We start from the raw sequence: 22,921 nt of genomic DNA, 5'->3' as shown, positions 1-22,921 counted from the left end.
TAGGCGTCGTCACGACCGCGCACGGCGCCTGCAGTGACTGGGGCAGCTGAACTCCACGCGTCAGCAGCAGGAGCCTCCTCCTCCTCCTACCCCGGTTATTTTTTATTCGAGAATAGATCACGGATCCATGCAGAGAGCGCGCCGGGCAGCTCGCGAGCCGAGACGGGGCCAACCAGAGGCTTCGAGACGAGGAGACAAAGAGCCGGGAGAGAGAGCAGGAGACGAGGAAGGGGACAATCTAGAAAACATTAATTGACGCGTTCGTCGGCGAGATCGGTGAGGGGCGCCCACAGATCAGCAGGGAGGAGGGGAGGCTGAGCAGAGGGGCCATGGGAGGTTCATACGGAGAGGCGACACGACACGGGGCGGGGAGTGCATCGCTGCGATAAGGAGGACGAGAGGACAAAGCGAACTGGCAGCGCACACGGCATCACCATCACTACTCCCCCACCACCACCATCACCCCCGTCACCAGATTCACCATCACCACCATCACTACCCTCATACCCGGCGCGTCGGCGTGCGCGCTTGAGGCTGCTGTTTCAGCCGGGCAGGCTGCAGCTGCGGCTGCTGCTGTATTCGGCAGGGGGGTTGTAGGAGTAGGGCGGGCTAGAGCAGGCGTGGTGGGTGCATGAGCCTGCAGTCTCGGCTGGCGGAGTGAGCCAAGCGAGCGGCGAGGCAGCATGCTGTACGTGCAGCTGGTGCTGGGCGCCGGCACGGTGCTGCTCGCCTACCACCTCGAGTGCTCCGACACGTTCCCCGTGACGCAGCGCGGCTTCTTCTGCTGGGAGCGCGCCCTGGCGGCCCCGGACCCGGGTCCCGAGGCTCGGGGGGCCGCGCCCCCCGCCATCCTCTACCCCATCCTCGCCGCGCTGCCCTGTGCCACGGTGAGCCGGGGGGGGGCTGTGACGGCCTTCATCGGTGGCGCTCGCCAACAACACTCGCCCCCAGGGCGATACGGAGGATGAGTGTCGTCTTCGTGGGTATTGGGGAGCGGGAGTGCAGTGGTTAGCGCACTCGGCTACGAACCCGGCAGCCAATATTTAGTGACCAATATCTGAACCGATTCTGGGCCTCCCCTATGTCGACTGAGAATTAACAATGACTACCTGGTACGATGTGTAAATATCGGAACTGGGAAGACAAAGGCGGTCTTGTGTGGTGCAGGTCACCCCCTCGTGTGCCGTATCGGCCTCAATAGATGATCGCTAACAGCACTTGCCCCGACTGTCTGTTAAAGGATATACGGGGGTATATCGTGTGCACGGGGAGGGCAGTGTACACTGTGTGTGTGTGGGCACGTGTGTGTGTGTACACTGTGTGTGTGTGGGCACGTGTGTGTGTGTACACGTGTGTGTGTGTAGACACGCGTGTGTGTGTGTAGACACGCGTGTGTGTGTGGACACGTGTGTGTAGTGTATCAGGCATTTAAACATTCACTCTCGTTTGTACGCGTCATATTTGTGTTCTCCTATTGACATAAATTCCCCATTAGCGTGTCACGTCATTTGGGTACAAACCCACGCGGGCCTCATCTGACGGGCGCAGGAACGAAACTCGGCCATGAGGGTGACGTGGGGTGAGGTGAGGTGAGGTGGGGTGAGGTGAGGTGAGGTGGGGTGAGGTGGGGTGGGGTGAGGTGGGGTGGGGTGAGGTGAGGTGAGGTGGGGCGAGGTGAGGTGAGGTGGGGTGAGGTGAGGTGAGGTGGGGTGAGGTGAGGTGGGGTGAGGTGAGGTGAGGTGGGGTGAGGTGAGGTGAGGTGGGGTGGGGTGAGGTGAGGTGGGGTGAGGTGAGGTGAGGTGGGGTGAGGTGGGGTGAGGTGAGGTGGGGTGAGGTGAGGTGAGGTGGGGTGAGGTGGGGTGGGGTGAGGTGAGGTGAGGTGAGGTGAGGTGGGGTGAGGTGAGGTGAGGTGGGGTGAGGTGGGGTGGGGTGGGGTGAGGTGGGGTGAGGTGAGGTGAGGTGAGGTGGGGTGAGGTGAGGTGGGGTGAGGTGAGGTGAGGTGAGGTGAGGTGGGGTGGGGTGAGGTGGGGTGGGGTGGGGTGAGGTGAGGTGGCGTCGCGGGCCCGGCGTGTAAACACCGCGCACGTGCCCACAGGTACCGTGCGGTCAGCAGCGAGGCAGGGCGCGTGAGGCACACGTGCGGAGGAGAAGGTGGCGGCAGCAGCAGCAGAGGAGTGTTGTGGACGGGATTTGGGAAAGTTGCGCGCGTGTGGGGACGACGAGGAGGGCCGGGAGCGGTCTCCACGGGCCCAGCGACCAACGCGACGCGAGGGCCTCGGGCCGTGGCCGTGGAGACCGCAGGGCGGATCATGGAGGGCGCTGCTTTGCAGCAGCTGCAGGAGGCGAGGCAGTCTAGAAAGCGGTGGCGGTGCCGTGGTGGCATCGCGGCTTTGGCCAAGACCACATCCCGAGCACAAATCCTGTTACGAGGGCAGATGACGCGGTGTGTGACCTGTATGTACGTTGGACTTCTTTCGCACAGTACATAGCCAACCGCGCTTATCGACGGTGCACGCGGCGTGCCCCCCACCCCGAGCGGCGGGGTTCTCGCAACCCTGGGCCTCGCACCCCGAGCGGCGCGCTCAATCATCAGGCGCAAGCGTCGAGGTTTATGCGTCGACGTTCACGCGTCGATGTTCACGTGCGTTGTCTAACAAACCTAAGACTACCAATTTGCACGGCACACTTGTTTTCTTTTCAAGTCCGTAATTTTTCTCTTTAAATGAAAAACGATGTCTCAACATGTTTTGGCTTCAATCAAATTTGGATACCGCTCGGTGCACAATGCTCGCTGGGTGTGCAGAATAGCTCTGCGCTGTCAGCCTCGTGTCAACCCCGGGTCTCTTCAGCCACCTGTCACGCGGAGCAGGTGGGGCGGTTTGATGATCGGTGCAATGTGTTCACGCGTAGGAAATTGTGAAAGGGGACGGATTCACATCTTGCACCAATGATTTCAGCCCGGTATTAAAGCCAGCCAGGCTCGGATTGCCAACTGCCCGGGATTGGGCCAGACAGTCCGGCAATTGGCATCTGTTCTAGGGTGGCAGGAATTGATTTTTACTGAGTTCTGGTGCCGATATTGTGCAGAATTTTACGATAGGATACGGCACAGTGTGGATGCACCTAGGATGACTGAGAAATATCCGGGTTTGGTCTGTGGTGGAAAGGGTGGCGAATCTTAGTTTCTGCTTGTAAGAAAAGTACAACAATCTAAATATCATGGGAAAATATAAAAATGCGAACTGAAGATTCAACAATAAACTCTTTATTTCTCACGTGACATACTGCAGCAGAGTCAAAATCAGTCAACACAACACGAGACGATTCGACGATTTCTATCGGTTAAAAGCCCTCTGAGACCTAGAGGTTTATTTATTTATTTAAATGGAGGCCTGGGAGAGAATGTAGGCTTCATAACAGCACACAGGTTTACCCACGACCAGATCCGACAGCTGCTGCACGAGGTCTGTCCTCAGTGTCCCCCAATCTGCTCTCAGCTCTTCTCTTCCCCTTGGTCGCCGGACTCATGCAGACCACTGCAATGGGTGTCTCGGCCATCCGCCCTCCCCTATCCTGCACACACTCACTTGTGTATTAATGTTGAACTTCTTTAGCACCGTACGTAGCCAACCGTGCTCATTGGCCCACACCGCACAGCCGTTTTTGCCCAATCGCATCTACAACTCTCACCTGCCACGGTCTCTTTGTGAGCAGCTTAGTCGGGCCCGGTTCTCTGATCCATTCGGCGGCACAGACAGCGGTGCGGCTTGGACATACCCTCGCCTTTCTGCTCTTCTCTTTCAAAGTGGTTTGCAAAGCCCATCACATTCCTGCTCTCCCAAACTCAGAGTGCAACATCGTCGAAGCAAACGGGTTCCAGTGCAACAAATTCAAACTCCGAGTTGAACGTCCAAACATCAAACCTCACGGGGGGCTCCGCTCTGGAAAGGACGCTGTATGAATCCGACATAGAAGAGAGTCGGGTCGGTTGGAACGGCTCAGGATGATTGCGTCGGATTCGCTGGGACTGGGGGCACGAGATGGCTCCAGACCGACTCCGTACAAGTGGACGTGGCGACTTGGCGAGTTTAAAGCGATTTTCAAAACGCCCAATCAGCAGAGCGGTGGGGGGGGGGGCACCGCTCGGGTTGAGGCCATGCTTCACTTGCAGAAGCTTTTAATCCCCGGCTCTATCCATGTTTAATGTGACAGACACGGCCTGTCAGAACAACTTCACCACCGCTCAGCGCTTAAGTGTTAGATACAGAAAAATGGCCATGCATAGTAAATGAAAGATATTTTGGGAAATATTGAAACATGTTGAAGAGTCGTCTGCTGCACGTTATTCTTATAAACTCGCCTCTTGCCCGTCCAAATCTGAAACTTGCAAGCGAAAATCAGACCGCGACGAGATATTCATTGCATCAATTCGTGTGCAATTTGTAAGCGCGCAGTGACACAGACCTATTTCATGTAAAGGTTATAATCCCTTGTTCATCATGACGTCCTCTTAACTTCGATGTCTCAACAGCGTTACGGAGATCGCGTGACGTCAGGGTTCTGCCTTTGTAGTGAGGGCTGTAAGTTGGCGCTGAGGAGGGGGGAGGAGGCGCCTCGGCCCCCCATGTGGAGTGACGTCACCCGCTAATTGTTATGAATGGGGTGGGGGGTGTTCATTTGGAGGACGTCACCTTATAATGATTAAATCTTGACTTAAAGTTTTCGTGACTGCAGGAATTCATATTCTTTGGGTGTTTCGGTAAAGTCACGTAGATGGTTCAAAAGAAATGACGTCACGAGCGTTGCACACAGACATTCTTGGCTCATTCTAGTCGGTATTAATAATGGGGGGGGGGTCCATTTGGAGGACGTCACCTGCTCATGATTATTAATGAGGGGGGCTGGTCGATGTGGAGTGACGTCACGAGGTGATTATAGTAGGTATAAAATAAGTAAAGGGGCCGTCCATAAATGACGTCACGCACCTAGGGGGGGGAGGGGGTCAGACATTTGTGAATATGTGTGACGAGGGGGGGGGGGTTGAGAAATGTGATGTCACATTAAAATGCGCAACTCTAAATAAATATAGACAACACGTTCCACTTTATTAAATATGATTTTTAATAATAAAAATAATGATCCTACAACATCAGAGTGCAGCGCCACATTAAATACGCACTACAATGACAATAGTTTAAAGCGATTTGAAGCATGTTTTATTTGGGGGGGGGGCAGATTTTTGACCCCCCCCCCCGTCGTGACACGACGAGGGGGGGGGGTCAAAAATCGTCCAAAATCGCGTGACGTCATTTATGGACAGCCCCAAAGTTGTAAAGCTGCTCTAGCAGTGGTGCACAATCGCAAATACCAACGCAGCGTGTTCGTCGATGACGACATTCCCAAAAATGCAGAAGGACATTCGCAGCAGAGAAGTCTCACGGCCCAAAGCCGCAACTGTTATCCACGTTATTGCTGCATCGCATATTACAGACACACTCCACTTCAGGGCAGTGTTATTGACCAATGTGGCTTTGTATGGATATCACAGCTCAGAGTTTAAGATGTTGACGTGACTTTGTTCAGGTTTACTGCGTAGCGATGTTCGGGCATCGCGCCACGAGGTGGCGACGATCCGCGTTTGGAACTTGGAGCGAGCAGTGGACCACACTGTGTCGTCACCTCGTGAGATGACGTCGCAGAACGGCTGACGTCACTTCGATAGCTCCCCTATCCGCACGAGGTGGCGTCCATTCGCAGGCCCTGAAATGTTTGAAATAAAAGAGGCAAAGTCCTGGACCGCCGCGTGTGCGACTGTGGAGGTCGAGCCGGAGACCCTCAACGCTCTGAGCCAGTGGCCGACTGGAGTTGAGCCCAGAATCTCAGCAGCACCGGCTCCACCCTCTGGTGTTGAGTTCATTAAAGGATGTCCTCGGGAGAGATGTAATTCAATTGCGTTTAATACATTATGCAATGTACTTCAAAGACTTTTGCCAAACTTAGTAATTTTACTTTTGGGACATTTTACATAAAATATTGAATATAATCACTTTCAATCAACTCACTCGTCGACTGAACACGCAGCTGGGAAATCCCAGCGTGTGGTCGTGAAGTCTGCAAGACTTTCTTACTCAAGCCGATGGCTCGGGGGAGGCCTGACATCACACGTCCACGAGCCAGAAGAGGAATTACCCACGGAGGTGGCAAAGCTTCAGCGGCACAAATCCAAACATTCCCGCCGCAATTGATGTACCGCTGCGAAGTCTTCGTGCGTCGCTCTGCCCGCGATTCAAGAGCCAGGGCGGGGATGAGCAATGCCCAGAACATCGGGGCAGAGACCAGAACATCGGGGCAGAGACCAGAACATCGGGGCAGAGACCAGAACATCGGGGCAGAGACCAGAACATCGGGGCAGAGACCAGAACATCGGGGCAGAGACCAGAACATCGGGGCAGAGACCAGAACATCGGGGCAGAGACCAGAACATCGGGGCAGAGACCAGAACATCGGGGCAGAGACCAGAACATCGGGGCAGAGACCAGAACATCGGGGCAGAGACCAGAACATCGGGGCAGAGACCAGAACATCGGGGCAGAGACCCAATTCTCATTTACGACGAGCCACGTTCCGAGTCGAGTGCGAGATGGATGCGACATTTTTTAAAATCACCATCATAAAGCAACTATTGATTAATACACTGCTGGATGAAGGCCTCTCCGCGTTGCATCTATGTTGTATGTATGTTGTATGTATGTTGTATGTTTGTTGCATGTATGTTGTATGTATGTTGAACTTCTTTCGCACCTGTAGGTACAAGCCATCCGCGCTAATCGGAGGTGTGGGGGAAGGACATCAAACTAGTCAGCACTTACCTCAACGGTCTCTTAGAGGCTACATGGTGCTCTTTGTATGTCTGTGTGTGTGCGGTATACTATACACGTGTGTGTGTGTGTGTACGGTATACTATACACGTGTGTGTGTGTGTGTGTGCGGTATACTATACACGTGTGTGTGTGTGTACGGTATACTATACACGTGTGTGTGTGTGTACGGTATACTATACACGTGTGTGTGTGTGTGTACGGTATACTATAGACGTGTGTGTGTGTGTACGGTATACTATACACGTGTGTGTGTGTGTGTACGGTATACTATACACGTGTGTGTGTGTGTACGGTATACTATACACGTGTGTGTGTGTGTGTGCGGTATACTATACACGTGTGTGTGTGTGTACGGTATACTATACACGTGTGTGTGTGTACGGTATACTATACACGTGTGTGTGTGTGTGCGGTATACTATACACGTGTGTGTGTGTGTACGGTATACTATACACGTGTGTGTGTGTGTGTACGGTATACTATACACGTGTGTGTGTGTGTACGGTATACTATACACGTGTGTGTGTGTGTGTACGGTATACTATACACGTGTGTGTGTGTGTGTGTACGGTATACTATACACGTGTGTGTGTGTGTGCGGTATACTATACACGTGTGTGTGTGTGTGTACGGTATACTATACACGTGTGTGTGTGTGTGCGGTATACTATACACGTGTGTGTGTGTGTGTACGGTATACTATACACCTGTGTGTGTGTGTACGGTATACTATACACGTGTGTGTGTGTGTACGGTATACTATACACGTGTGTGTGTGTGTACGGTATACTATACACGTGTGTGTGTGTGCGGTATACTATACACGTGTGTGTGTGTGTGTACGGTATACTATACACGTGTGTGTGTGTGTACGGTATACTATACACGTGTGTGTGTGTGTACGGTATACTATACACCTGTGTGTGTGTACGGTATACTATACACGTGTGTGTGTGTGTACGGTATACTATACACGTGTGTGTGTGTGTGTGCGGTATACTATACACGTGTGTGTGTGTGTGTACGGTATACTATACACGTGTGTGTGTGTGTACGGTATACTATACACGTGTGTGTGCGGTATACTATACACGTGTGTGTGTGTGTGTGTACGGTATACTATACACGTGTGTGTGTGTGTGTGTACGGTATACTATACACCTGTGTGTGTGTGTGTACGGTATACTATACACGTGTGTGTGTGTGCGGTATACTATACACGTGTGTGTGTGTGTGTACGGTATACTATACACGTGTGTGTGTGTGTGTACGGTATACTATACACGTGTGTGTGTGTGTACGGTATACTATACACGTGTGTGTGTGTGTGTGTACGGTATACTATACACGTGTGTGTGTGTGTGTGCGGTATACTATACACGTGTGTGTGTGTGTGCGGTATACTATACACGTGTGTGTGTGTGCGGTATACTATACACGTGTGTGTGTGTGTGTACGGTATACTATACACGTGTGTGTGTGTGTGTACGGTATACTATACACCTGTGTGTGTGTGTGTACGGTATACTATACACGTGTGTGTGTGTGTGTACGGTATACTATACACGTGTGTGTGTGTGTGTACGGTATACTATACACGTGTGTGTGTGTGTGTACGGTATACTATACACGTGTGTGTGTGTGTGTACGGTATACTATACACGTGTGTGTGTGTGTACGGTATACTACACACGTGTGTGTGTGTGTACGGTATACTATACACGTGTGTGTGTGTGTACGGTATACTATACACGTGTGTGTGTGCTCGTGTAAAGCGCACAGGGGAGCAGTGGTTAGTTTGCTGTGCTATAAATCTGGCGACCCGAGATCAATTCCCGCTAATGGCCAACACCACGGCTGATTATCTGATCCGGTCCTGGGCCTCCACTAGGTCGACTCGGCCTCAATTGAATACATGTTACGGAATGTAAAAACATCAGGACTGGGGAGACAAAGGCGGCCGCGCGTGATATTGGCCACCACTACCACGCGGCCACCCATCTCCTCGAGTGCTACGCCAGCCTCCGTAGGTGCTCGCTAACAGCGCTTGCCCCAAGAGAGTGTTCAAGGCCAATGTGGCGGGGGGGGGGGGTGCTTTGTCTTTTGTGTGGGTGCGTTTGCGTAATTGTCCACGAAGCGGCGAGTGGGGAGGCCGTGTCGCACGCGCGAATCGCGTCCCTGATGCGAGGAGTTTGCGAGGCAGGAAAGGGGAGCGCCTGTGATCACGGAGTCCTTCCCAGAGCAGAGTGAGCGTGCCGGCTTCAGCACCGCGGGAAGGAAACATCGTGGGCGTGATGATACAATGTCGTTCTCAACAAGATATGGGGCGATAAAAAACCCCCTCCAGATTAAAATAGATTTAGCCATATTCTCTGTCCCTTGTGAGCTCCGCAGCGTCACGTAAACTTCGAGTTCTAATTCCCCCCCTCTTATTTTAGCCGGCCTCCACGAGGAACGCTGTAAAGTGGAATTGCGTTTCGCAGTTATTTGTGGAGCGTAGGGGAAGGGTATAAAGGGACCGACTCATACGGGCAGTCCGAGCCGAGGCGTGCAGTCGTGAAATGGGATCTCTCATCGCCACCCACACACAAGTCTTGGAGTCCATGTTCTCAGCATAATGACGAAGCTGCCGAGTGTAGGAGAAGTCTGCGAACTCTTCTCAATATCCCGAGTGAGATAATGACCTCTTAGCATGTTGTGCTGTACGCCGTGCGTGTGTGTGTGGGTAATTGAGCATGTCCCAAATGTGAATCGTGATTTAGTGATTTCATTAAAAAAAATCACATGGCGATACATTTAACATCGGTGTGCTATTTGTTGGCATAAAGTTATAATGATTGCAATGAACATCAAAGGGTTACCACCGCCACTCCAGTGAATCTCTGCGTCGTTACTACGAGGAGCGGAGGCCCTCGTATCTTTAAGACAGTGCGGGGGTTTTCACAGCCAGAATTGTGATTCATAACTCACTTTGAGGTTCGGCCACGTAATTATCGGCCCCAAATTTGTCATGCCACCTTCCACCATCCGACAGAGTCAAGCAAATTCACTTTGTGCGGGGGAGTGTTTAATGCTTCCATTGTTATTATTGTTGTTTCAGCTCACGGGTAAGCAGAAGAACAATTTTCACGGCAACATGTTGCTACTAATTGCTAGATACCTTCTCACACAATCAAGCAATTAGATCATCTAATTGCTCAATTTGACTAAAAAAATTTCTTCAACTTTCTGGTGAGCTGACACACCAACTTAGTGGTGAGCTACAACAACAACTTACTGGTGAACTACAACAACAACTTACTAGTGAACTACAACAACTTACTGGTGAGCTACAACAACAACTTACTGGTGAACTACAACAACAACTTACTGGTGAGCTACAACAACAACTTACTAGTGAACTACAACAACTTACTGGTGAGCTACAACAACTTACTGGTGAGCTGACACAACAACTGGCACGTGGGATGCTTGTTCATGTGGCATTTGTTTTGGCTATATCCAGAAGTGGAGGTTTTCATGGCATAAATGTGGGCAGACCATTACGTGGCCTAATCCAAAAGTCAATCATTAATCTTGGTAACGACGCTCATTAGAACTCCGCTGCTTCCCGTAGAAATCCAGTCGGTCAAAGCCGCATCTCACTTTCCTCTCGGTCACACGAGAATAAAACCTCGATGATTTCACATTAACCTTTATTTCTGTGCAGCTCATGGCGGATGATGAATTAAACCCACTGTGAACGCTCGTTGCATCTAAATCATGGCAGATGTGAAACCGTGCTCATAGTGCTACAGTCGTGGTGCTATTTTCTGGCGGAATTTCTACCCTCCACATTCGCCAGCAGCACATTACGTTTCTGTTCACGTAGCGACTGCTTTCACACTGCGCGTAACGTGCTCAGAAATAGATTCCCATAGCAACCCCAGGGCCACACTGGCTCTCTCAATATAGAATGCTGCATTTGAGTTAAAGGGGAATTAATTGTTCGTGCTGCTATATCAGTGTAATTAGTTTAGATTAAATGGTTTTAACGCCTTGTGCTTTTTGACGCTTTATAAAAAATATAATCGTTGTTGTAGGGTTGCTGTTACGTAACGGTGCGGATGTGGCGCTGGGAGAGACGCACGCAGCGCTGGCGTTGCGTCGGAGGTGGTGGGCGACGGGGAAGAAGCTCCCCCCCCCCCCTCTCAGAATCATGCAGAGCGACAACTCCTCCTGTCGGCAGCGACGTGGGGGCCACTCCGTACTGGGCGGTAGCCGAGAGCAGCGTGGCCCAGTGAAGAGAGTTCCCATCAGAGCGCCCGACCCACTGCGCCGCGCCGTTCAGAGACACGCTCATTGACAAACGAAATTGAACAAAGAACCAACAGAGATGAAAAGGGCACAAAAAACATGGAAATATTCACGTTTGGAAGTTCATTGAGAGTCAGAAGGAGGGACGCGCAGGCTCACGGCATCTGTTAGGAAAAGGATGCGGACTTGTACATATGGCCGATGGTCGAGTGTAAAGGTGGAATGGCAGCCAAGTGATGGAACGGGTGAGAGGACAGCCACCGTGGGAGATGGATCGATTAAATTAGGTCGTGCGTAGATACTGGGTGGATTTTTACTTCGCAGAAACGTGAGAGGTGGTGGTCACTTAGCGAGGTCTTCATCCAGCAGTGGATTGATCATGGCTGATGCTGGTGATGGGGGCACTTGGGCAGTTTCTATAATACGTGTTCATCCACACAATTCACTCGTCTTATCCACGCACAGGGAAGTGCAAATAAGAGAAATGGGGAGGTGTGGATACTCGGAACGTCCACCGATGGAATAGGGTAAGAGAAGGTGGACAGGATCTTGTAGTAATTTTGAGAAATTAACATTTACAGCAATCCCTGCATTCGTATTGCTGAACAGTTTCCATGCAAAGTAATCCAGCACCGTCGGAGTAATCCAACATCGCCTCTCCATTGGTTGCCCCCGCGTGCGACCAACAGCGAGGGGAGGGCGGTGGGGGTGGGGGCCGGATCAGCCACTGAACGGCACGGAGGAGCAGAGTCCCTCCCAGCAAACAGCGAGGTTCTCTCTTCTCCGATAATTCCGCAAATACCGCGACCTCAGCTCACCTGAGACTCAGCCCCAGCACACATGAGCCTCAGCACACCTGAGACTCAGCTCACCTGAGTCTCTGCACACCTGAGACTCTGCACACCTGAGACTCAGCTCACCTGAGACTCAGCACACCTGAGACAGCCCCAGCACACCTGAGACTCTGCCTCAGCACACCTGAGACTCAGCCTCAGCACACCTGAGACTCAGCACACCTGAGACTCAGCCCCAGCTCACCTGAGACTCAGCCTCAGCACACCTGAGACTCAGCACACCTGAGACTCAGCCCCAGCTCACCTGAGACTCAGCCTCAGCACACCTGAGCCTCAGCTCACCTGAGACTCTGCACACCTGAGACTCAGCTCACCTGAGCCTCAGCACATCTGAGACTCAGCTCACCTGAGACTCTGCACACCTGAGACTCAGCCCCAGCTCACCTGAGACTCAGCCTCAGCACACATGAGCCTCAGCTCACCTGATACTCTGCACACCTGAGACTCAGCTCACCTGAGCCTCAGCACACCTGAGACTCAGCTCACCTGAGACTCTGCACACCTGAGACTCAGCTCACCTGAGACTCTACACACCTGAGACTCAGCTCACTTGAGACTCAGCTCACCTGAGACTCTGCACACCTGAGACTCAGCTCACTTGAGACTCAGCTCACCTGAGACTCTGCACACCTGAGACTCAGCTCACCTGAGACTCAGCACACCTGAGACTCAGCTCACCTGAGACTCAGCTCACCTGAGACTGATTCAGGGGACTGCTGGGGTATGGGTGGTCGTGCATGCGTTGTGTTATTTCACAATGTTGCTCCTGGTCGTCTGCAACTGACCAGAGGGGTTCCCCTAAAACTCTTGAGAGGTTTCCCCGATTAAAAATTTGCAGCAATCTGGCTTCCATACACAAGTAAGTTATAATGTTAACATTAGGAAATATCCAAAGTTTACAAATGATGATTTGTGTTAATTTCAAGCAAAATAACCTAAAAACAAATAGTCTAGATATGTTTCTAAACCTTTTAAATCACAACTAGAGTTATGTAAACGTAGATTTGGTATGTTTAATTGATGTTGAAAGTGTATGTAATACAGCCTGCCCCAATCTATCAGCACATGCAATTTCTCGATTTAAAGCGTTCGTGACTGCAGGGATTCATCTTCTTGGTTCTTTCGGTAAAGTCACGTAGAAGGGAAGTAATAAAATAAAAAAAAAATATTTTATTATGTTTTTTTATTATGTTTTATTTTTATTATGTATTACTTCCCTTCTAAGCACCAGCAATGTGAGAGAGCAGAGACCTCCCGTGACATCAGCACTCCGCAGGCCAATCTGTGCGGTGCTGCTGATGTTCCCAATCCTCCTCGCGGGCCCCCGGCGCTGCTCCGCGCGGCTTTGTTCTGCCAGGAGAAGCGTGAAGTGTGAAGAGTGAAGTGTGAAGAGTGAAGTGTGAAGTGTGGCGGCTTCTCCATCAACAGCTGTGGCCCAGCGACCCGCTCGCTGCTGCTGCTGCTGCGCCTCTCACATGCGGGGGCGTTAAAGATGACGACATCAGCCACCCACACCACACGCGGAGCACACACGGAGCACACACGAACTACACACGAACCACACACAGACCGCACACGGAGTACACACGAACTAAATTTCGATTTAAAGCTTTCGTGACTGCAGGGATTCATCTTCCTGGTTCTTTCGGTAAAGTCACGTAGAATGGAAATTATAAAATAATAAAAATAAAACATAATAAAATAACTACACACGAAGCAGCACATCGTGGTAAACAACCCCACCACCATTCTACTTTGCCCGCTCTCCGCTGGACCGAGCAGTATTGGTCGCGCTACTACCAAAGCCAATATCACGTGGCCCACAAACTTGAACCTGGCCGTATAATTGACACGGAACCTACCCTCGGTGGCAACCCACAGCCACCCTACATTCAAGTCCACCTTGAGTCACTGTAATTTACGGTGCAATTCATACCCTGAATAGCACACTCGCTGCACCACCAAGCATCGTTACCACTCGCTCGTACAATTACAAAGGCTTGGAGGTTCTTGAAATTGAGAATATTATGAACTTTGCAAGCATGCACATTACAGCTCTGGCAGTGTTGTGAACCATGCCTATTCGGTACATCCCACTGTAGGTCAAGCACGGAAGCGTCGTATAATGAAGTCCATTAATCTGTTGCCTAACAACCTTCCAATTGAGCTTCGATTGAGCAACTCATCAGTTTCTCCAATCTAATGACACAAATAACAAATGGCTCGTCAAAAACACAATGTGTCGCTGTGTTAATGGCCCGTTGTGTGATATCATATATTATACGTTATACTGCATTTAATGATTTGCCCTCCCGGCACTTTTCAGACTCGTAAATATTTCCTCCAACGTGCAAGATTGGACAGATGTCCCACGAGCGTAAACATCTCCGGTGGTGCTTTCGGATCGGAGCGCAAATTGTTTGGCCGGACGTCCGACGTTTCGCTCCGCGTTCTCTGAGCCTCTTCGTGTCGAACAACCACGAACACCTGCGTGGCGGTAGTGGTCGTGTCGGAAAATATTTGGATCGCTCGTGAAATATGAAAGTTCATCCTGCGTCGTCGCGTGCTCGAGGGACGCGCTCCGTCTGCGTGAGTCCCTCTCAGATTCTCGTCGTGGAGCTCGCCCAGTACGTGCTGGAGACCTCGGCCAAGCACGTCGTGTACGAGCCTCCGCCCGAGGCGCCGGGGGACCACTGCCACGTGAACGCGCTGCTGCGCCGCATCGGCAAGCTCGCCGGTGAGAGGGCCGCTCGCCGCGTTCCGCCCGTCCGCTCGCGACCGCTCGGCGCTCGCCACGTGGTGTGAATTCGCTCGCCACGCGGTGTGAATTTGCTCGCCACGCGGTGTGAATTCGCTCGCCACGCGGTGTGAATTCGCTCGCCACGCGGTGTGAATTCGTTCGCCACGCGGTGTGAATTCGCTCGCCACGCGGTGTGAATTCGCTCGCCACGCGGTGTGAATTCGTTCGCCACGCGGTGTGAATTCGCTCGCCACGCGGTGTGAATTCGCTCGCCACGCGGTGTGAATTCGTTCGCCACGCGGTGTGAATTCGCTCGCCACGCGGTGTGAATTCGCTCGCCACGCGGTGTGAATTCGCCCCTTGTCGACCGCTGTCGCCCTCGCAGGACTCTTTCTCTACGGCTTGCTCGCCACGGACATTTTTGCCAACGTCGGGCAGGTGGTTAGCGGAGGGCTGACGCCCCACTTCCTGAGCGTGTGCAAGCCCAACTACACGGCGCTGCCCTGCCACGCCGCCGCCGCCGCCTCGGTGGGGGTCGGCGGCGGCGGCGGCGTCTTCATCACGGACCCGGCGGCGTGCACCGGCAGCCCCGAGCTGGTGGCGCGCGCGCGCCTCTCCTTCCCCTGCAAGGAGGCGGCCTTCAGCCTCTACTCGGCCGTCTACACCGTGGTGCGTTCCACTGTCGCCCCTCCAGCAGTTATCAGTTCAATAACAACGCTACATCTCCACTTGAAACCGCGTTTAGTTGACCTTACACCCCACTCACCATTACCCCCGATTGATGTCAAAACTTGACAGATTTTGTCTCGCCACAGGATACTTGTATACATTATAATAACAGTGTCGACGGCGTCCACTCATTATGATGACATAATCCACATCTACTCTCCAATCTAAGAAGACAACCACTCTTCTCGTTTCCATTTAGAAACATTCTGACAATTCCGCGTGTGGCTTGTGATAGTCCCAGTGCGATGAACCTCTGCCAGTGAGACTGCGCGAATGTGGTTTGTAATATGCTCACCACATGTGAGTGGGTACAGTTTTATCATTTTCGTTGAAATTACAACTCATCACACCAACGTGAATAGTATTACAAGATGCTGCACGACCATATGGTTTTATTATGCCAATGCTGACATTTGGTATGGTTTAGAATATTTCAAAGTGGCTAGAATTGTCACTGACTAGATGTTGTAGTGATGGATGTGGTCATGAACTGGAAAGTTGAGCTGATTGCTTCACATATCTCATAAGATTAGGCCAGCACTGCCTTAGGTGCTGTATTAGCTACCAGTTACAATGCTCAATATAATCCGGACCGATGGAAATTTAGCACTTGGAGGCCTAACCTTGACATATTCCTCATTCAGCTTAAGTTTAAAGAAACTGGGCAGTATTCTGCTATAAAGTTCGACACAATTCCACCATACCTTGGTACAAATAAATGTCTGCCACTTGAACACAGACGCCAATTCCAAGACTGTTTGGATCAAGCCCACTTGTAGGCCGCAGCCGAGCCACCTCGTGCCACACAGGCTACCGGAGGTGCCCCGTTTGAGGTGCGGCGTCAAATCCGGACCGATGGCAACCCGAACCTCAGTCCCCTGCGAGGCGGATACGCAAGATCGTACCGCACAGAATTAGTGTCCATTTGAATCGACGCGTCATTATGCCCCCGCTGCGTTTGTCACCAACATCTGGGTGCGTGCGTTGCATGCGCGTGCCCGCTCCCTCAGCTGTACGTGACCAGCACGAGCAAGCGCTGGGGGATCCGGCTCGTGAAGCCGACCTGCTGCCTGGGCCTCATGGGCCTGGGCCTCATCGTGGGCCTTGTGCGGATCGGCGAGCACCGCAACCACTGGGCCGACGTCATCACCGGCTACACCATCGGCGCCGGCATCGCCACCTTCCTGGTGACTCCTGCCCCTCACGTCAGCAACGACTTGGGTTTGATTCCCAACTCGGGCACTTTTCTGTGTGGAGTTTGAATTCTCTCCCCCTGTTCTGCATGGGTTTCCACCGGGTTCTCTGATTTCCTACCATAGCCAAACAAAACGTTCAATGCAACTGATGTTGAGCAAACATCCCAATGCTGAAACAATTACCTGTCAATTACTCATTTGGGATTACACACAGCAGCAACGCTGTCCCCCGACGGCAAATACTTGGCAGGACCATCCTGCACAACAGCCTTCAGGCTCGGTGAGGCCCTCGAGAGTACACAAGCAGAGTAATTAGCGACAATAATTCCGATATCTACCCCTCCAATTGGAATTCACCCTGCGAGCTCACCCTGCACCATGCTTACCCACCTCTTACCCACCTCTTACCCACCTCTTCCATCCGCCCTTGATCATCTCGATATCCCCTTGTCCACCCCAAACATCCTCCTTCCTCCCTTCCTTCCGAACTGTCCCTAAAATTTGTATTCTAAAGCCTCCACGGTGTTCGTCATTCGTTGCACTCGAGGGCACTGATCTGAACATGTACGTGCGTTGAACTTCTTTCGCACCGTACGTAGCCAACCGTGCTAATCGGAGGTGCGGGGGATGGGTGTGCGCTCCTGCTTGTGCAGTGCTGCTGTGTGGTGGGGAACTTCAAGCGGAAGCGCTACACCAAGCCGTGGAAGAGCAAGCCGGCTGGCTTCCACGGCGCCAAGGTGTCCAGCCGGGGGAGCCACCACGTGCACATCACACACTCGTTCCAGGTGGGCCGTGCGCTTCTCCCTCGCCACGTCACGCGGAACGATGTCAATCGTGTCGCACGCAGTCATTTATAATTATTAATGGAACCGGAGCAACTTGGAGATGGTGCAAAGTAAAGTAATAAATAGCCAGGCAACGAGTCTGTTTCTGGTGAACAATGGGATTTTGTTGAATTTTACTGAAAAGAGCAGTTCAGAAGTTCCCAGTTTCATCGCACAGTACACAAGCCACTGTAATCATGCTCATTCTGACGAATCTTAGGTGATGGTCAAACATTCTTAGCCCAACTTGGAGCGTGTATGGTGAAACCTTTACTTTTGTAGATAGCGAGAACTAAAACTAGCAAATCGGTTGCTATTCTTCTATTGCTACTTCTGTGGCGACTGTTCCCATTAACTTCGCTCGTTGATTGCTGCTCCCACGATGAGGACTCTTTAATCCACCACACTGCAGGTTGCAACAACACTCACCCACCAACTCACTCACCCACCAACCCACTCACCCATCAACTCACTCACCCACCAACCCACTCACCCACCAACTCACTCACCCACCAACTCACTCACCCACCAACTCACCCACACACCCGCTCACCCACACACCCGCTCACCCACACACCTAATCACCACACTCCAGGTCACGACACTGCTTCTTTCAGCTTCTTCACTTCGCAATGCCCTCCCCCCATCATCTCCTCTCTTTCTCCCACAAGCTCTGATTATAATCTCGCGCATTTCAAGAACTTGCGCCGCTTGCTCGTGCTGTTTGTTTCTGGCCGCGCTCCGCCACTCTGTGAAAACAAACGTTGTGTGGCTGCTCGAGGTCTGCTCATGTGTCTGTGGTTGCGCGGCCTTCTCGCTGACAGAACCACCCGGCAGGCGGCTTCCTGTCAGAAGTGCTGGAGCCGTGACCAGGGTCCTGACGGCAGCAGCGGCGGCGGCGGCGGCTCTCAAACTCTCACCATCGCACCTCCCTCCTTCATCCAGTTGTTATTTACACATTTGCTTCGAGGATACACAGGCCTCATTGTTACCTAGTCAACACCAAAATAGAACAGACTGTGTGTGTGAGGGCAAGATGTTGGGAGGTGTGAGGACTGGGAGTTGAGAGCTGTGGTGCAGCAGCATGAGATGATGCCGATGCACACAATGGTGATTTGGCTTCAATGCTCGGTGATCATCTCTTGCTGCACAGACGGCCGTGCCACCCCCCCCCTGCCCCTCCGGCAGGATTATGGCCGAGCACAGGAAGAGGCACTGAAGACAACAGCAGCACTTAGCCATGAGCCGAACCCGGCACGTCTGCCTCCACGCAATCCCACCACGAGACGCCGCACCACCGGGGCTGCGTGTCAAGAGGAGAGACCACAATTGGAGTTGTTGGAGAGCCCTGGCATTGTGAACGGACACCGCTGGCGATGATCTGCAGGGGCTCTGCATGCGTTTCTACATTTCTCATCTTCACCGCATGGCGCAAGACAACAAAGAGGGGAATTTGACAAATGTCGGGCCCAGATTGTGCCATGTGCACTGAATTGGCGTGGCATTCAAAACACATCCCAGGCAAACGCGCTCGCGCTTTTCAAACGAGTCTGTTTACTTGCACATGTGCGCGTGTTATTGCGCTGCAGTGATGGTGCCATTACGAAACAATGCCCGTGTGCCAATTGACGCCACTCAAGTAAATGGGCAGTGAGCAGTGCTCTGACAGCAGCAGTGGGATACACGACTCGTTGGAAGGGGGCTGCTCCTTCACCGTGAGTCGGATCGGGTTTGGTGTGGAGGCTCTCAGCAATCCAGTCCGTCACGGCGCTCCACCACCCCACGCTCTCACGGCACGTGATGCGTTCACCCCACGTGATGCATTCACCCCGCGTGATGCCCGCCGACTTCACGTCTGTGCTGGGGTTCACCAATGTCGAGTGTGCAGGACGATTAGCCACGACGGCGGCGTCAGGCGAGAAACCCCACGTAGTCTTCTTCACTTTTCACACATTTTACGGCGATTTTTATTCCTGCAGAGACGTTGTGGGTTTCACTAACCCCGCATGCAATGTCTGATCCGTTGTTGGTAAACGACGTTTGGTTCGCAGACAATACTCGCGACACTCGCGACTCGGCGTGATTTCAGATAGGACGCAGTCGGTGCCATCCCTGTGCGACCGTGTAAATGAATGATTCGATGGCTTCCCCGACATCTCCATGTGTTCACTGACACGGAAAGTCTCGACTGTAAGGGGAAACAAAGCACAGGGTATTGACAACGCAAGAATGTGCGGTGGCTCGGCGGGAGAGCACGGAGCCAGCACGGAGCCAGCACGGAGCCAGCAGGGAGCCAGCACGGAGCCAGCAGCACCGCGGAGACGTTAGTTCGATTCCAGGCGGTGTTAGTCCGTGATCTGTGCGGAGCGAGTCCGCGCCATGCCTGAACCGGGATGTGACCGCTCTGCGCAACGCGAAGTGGCGTCTGGCACGGGAGCGCGCCCTGCCCACGGCCCACCAGGATGGCGGTGGTGTGTGGTGCACGTGAGCTCGAGGGTTGCTCCAAGAGTCCGGAGAAATAAAAGCGCAGTTGGCGAAACTCTCGCGCGTTTGGGGTTCCTCCCGTCCGCGTTTTCGAGAGAAAGTCTCGACTTTGAGGTCGGCATCAAGGCAGCATGAACATCTCCACGTGACCCAGCTCGTGCCGAACTCGACGTTTTGAGGCAGGGTTCATTTCACAGATGCTGCTAATTCCCGGTCCCTCTGGGTTTGACCCGAGACTGATCGGGAATTGGCACCACCGGCGTTCGGGTGACAGGAATCTGTACCCAGATCTGGTACCGGTGTTGTGTGTTGAACTGTGTCGCAGTGAACTCGGGTTGTGATAGACCAAGGTTGGCTGAGGGATACGCCCCAGTTTGGTCTAAAGTGGACAGTTGGCACCCCCTCTAACTTCTATGCTCTCAAGCTCCGTGGTCCAGCAACCAATTTCATTTGCCCATTCACGTATCACTGTGCTTACAGTGTGGCCACATTCGTCAACATTTGGTCATTCTTGGTGGATCAGAAGCTGCCACACACACGCGTCTTGTATAAAAGTGCACGCGCACACTTTATATAAGCTTGGCTGTCATGCGAGGCGTGGCCTGGACATTTATATTATTTGAACTTCTTCTCTTGGAGCTGACATTTCCTGCTATAAGTTTTTCTGATTATTTCAGTATTCCTTTGTATTTAATTTATTGTATTTATTTTTTGTGTTTAATTTATTTCAGGAGCGAGTAGGCGGTGCAGCATTAGCGACGTCTCCACGTTGACGGCATCACCTACCCCGGTCAAGGTCACGATACACTGGGGCCATAATGCCCGGCACTCACCACGCTCCCTCTCGTGGGTGGCTTGTTGGGAAATTCCAATCGGATCTTGGAGGCCGCATGACGTTCTGTGCCCAGTGGACCGATCATTGCTCCATCAATCACCTTTCAGCCCACTCTCTTGTCATTGGCTGGATACGGCTCCGGCATCGCTGCTCACAGTATACGCGCTGTCACGGACAACCACCGTTGACAATTGCCCCCAAAATACCCCCAATATATCATTGTCTATCTACTGACGTGGCACAGCCTGCACTGGCACTGAGACGTCTGCAGCTTCAGGAATGCTTGTGGGCACTGGGTCGATGGAGATCCACAGCAGAGCAAGCGGCTCAGAGGCGTCATCCCGTTGCCATTGACTCTCTACCCGGTGCGGCAACCAATCCTCTCCTCGGCGAATTAACCTGTTACCCTCACCAATGTCTTGACCCTTCGCATTCCAGCCTACGGTACGCGCGTGTGTACGTTGAAGCGTACGTAGCCAACCCCTTACCCTCCACGCCCTCTGATTGCCCTCCACCCCACACTCACCCTGCTCCCGCGACCCTGACCCCCACTCGGAGCCCCGCGTTCACCCTTCACCGCCCCCTCTGAGCCCCTACCCTGAGCGTGCCAGGGTACCGAGGCCCGGGACGCCGCTCTGCATCCAATTCCATTCTTGTCGCTGCCGCTGCCGCACAGGGAGTACAGAAGGAGTAGGAACAGAGTCACTGCTGCTGCTGCTGCTGCCGATTACGCAGGGAGTACAGAATGAGTAGGAACAGAGTCGCCGTAATTAGTTCAGAGTCTTTACGAGATCTGAATTAGTTTTTATTCTTTAGCTGTTGAGTCGCACTTGAATGGTCAAAGTACACCCATGCATGTATGTGATGTGTACATCACTGAGATAAACTGAATGCAGCTCGCAGCGCGGCTGTCGCCCTGGGAGGCTGCGATCCACTGCGGCAATTTGAGGGCAAAACAACTCGCGCAGCATTTCCCGTGGTCAACAAGAACAACGCGTTCTGAATAAACCCGTGTGGGTAGTGGTGGTGTGATGGCGTGGTGGTGTGAAGGGCCACACTGGGCCATGATGGGCCTCTGGTCCATTGAACAAGATTCACATCAACCACGAATGGTTTGACGGCCTGTACAATGTAATCCCTGCATTGCTAAGCACACGCGCGTACAGGCGGCAGTTATTGACTTTGAAGAGAACTCTGTCACTCCGTTCTGTTGCCTGCCAAATTGCCGCAGTCGCTCACGGGCAACGTGTTGCCGGCAACGGTTGCCCGTGAATGTGCCCGAGGGGATGACGGCCGCGTTGGCGACGTGCCCAGGGGGAGGCGTGCGATGTTGGGCGGTCAGACTCCCCGTGTCGCCCCCCCCCCCCCAGCAATGACCCAGGCCCCTGCCCGCTCCGGGGGTTGTGGTGAGAGGTCGCGACTGAGTTGAAGCGTCTCTCTTCCTATTGCCGCTGATATGCGGCCTCGCTACAATTGGTTCACGTTTTTCTCTCGCGATTCGCATCAACGGTGAATAATCTGTTCTCTGTAACGCGCGGCGGATATTCGACGATGTTTCTGCTGTCGCAGACACCGTGAGTCAAGGAACATAATCGTTAAATCCATCTGTGTGGCGCGATTCCGCCGAGGCCACGCCGTGGGTGCCCGTGGGGCTCGTGGGGGCCGCGGCCGCCCCCGCTGGGACGAGCCGGCGATTTGGACTCGAAGTCTTTTTTTTATGAACAAGGTTTTGTAAATTACATACACGAGTGTATTCGCGAATGTCTTTTAATGGCAATCAATAGCAATGTGGGGGGGGGGGGGGTCTTTGTGATTGAACCCGTGAGTGGAGGTGCCCCCACAAAAGCAATACAGCGCGGCCGCGTGCCCCCCCCTCGAGGGTCGCGGCCGCGCCACAGAGCTGACCTCTCCCGGCTTCTTACAATCAACAGGAAGAGGGACACGTCACAGGATTGACTTGTAAAGTGGACTTTATACTCAATGTGGGCGCAAATACACGATAGTTTTCATTGTCACTTATTGTCATGTGTTTACTATATTGTTTTGAAAATAAAAATACGAAATGCCAAGTGTCGATTTGTT

General features: G+C 52.6%; 1 protein-coding gene across 1 annotated transcript; it reads left to right on the top strand.

The window, feature by feature from the left end:
- Positions 1-22,903, top strand: LOC144941200 (phospholipid phosphatase-related protein type 5-like). The gene is made up of 6 exons (XM_078867794.1): positions 1-887; positions 14,636-14,768; positions 15,157-15,440; positions 16,511-16,687; positions 17,350-17,481; positions 18,345-22,903. Exons 1-6 carry the CDS (start codon positions 684-686, stop codon positions 18,387-18,389), a joined length of 975 nt encoding a protein of 324 aa, XP_078723920.1. The 5' UTR covers positions 1-683; the 3' UTR covers positions 18,390-22,903.
- Positions 22,904-22,921: the final 18 nt, after the last annotated feature.

Source organism: Lampetra fluviatilis, chromosome 24, assembly GCF_964198595.1.
Source record: "Lampetra fluviatilis chromosome 24, kcLamFluv1.1, whole genome shotgun sequence".
NCBI classification, from domain to species: Eukaryota; Metazoa; Chordata; class Hyperoartia; order Petromyzontiformes; family Petromyzontidae; genus Lampetra; species Lampetra fluviatilis.
The sequence above is the reverse complement of the archived record's forward strand: the minus strand, read 5'-3'. Positions and strand labels throughout refer to the sequence as shown.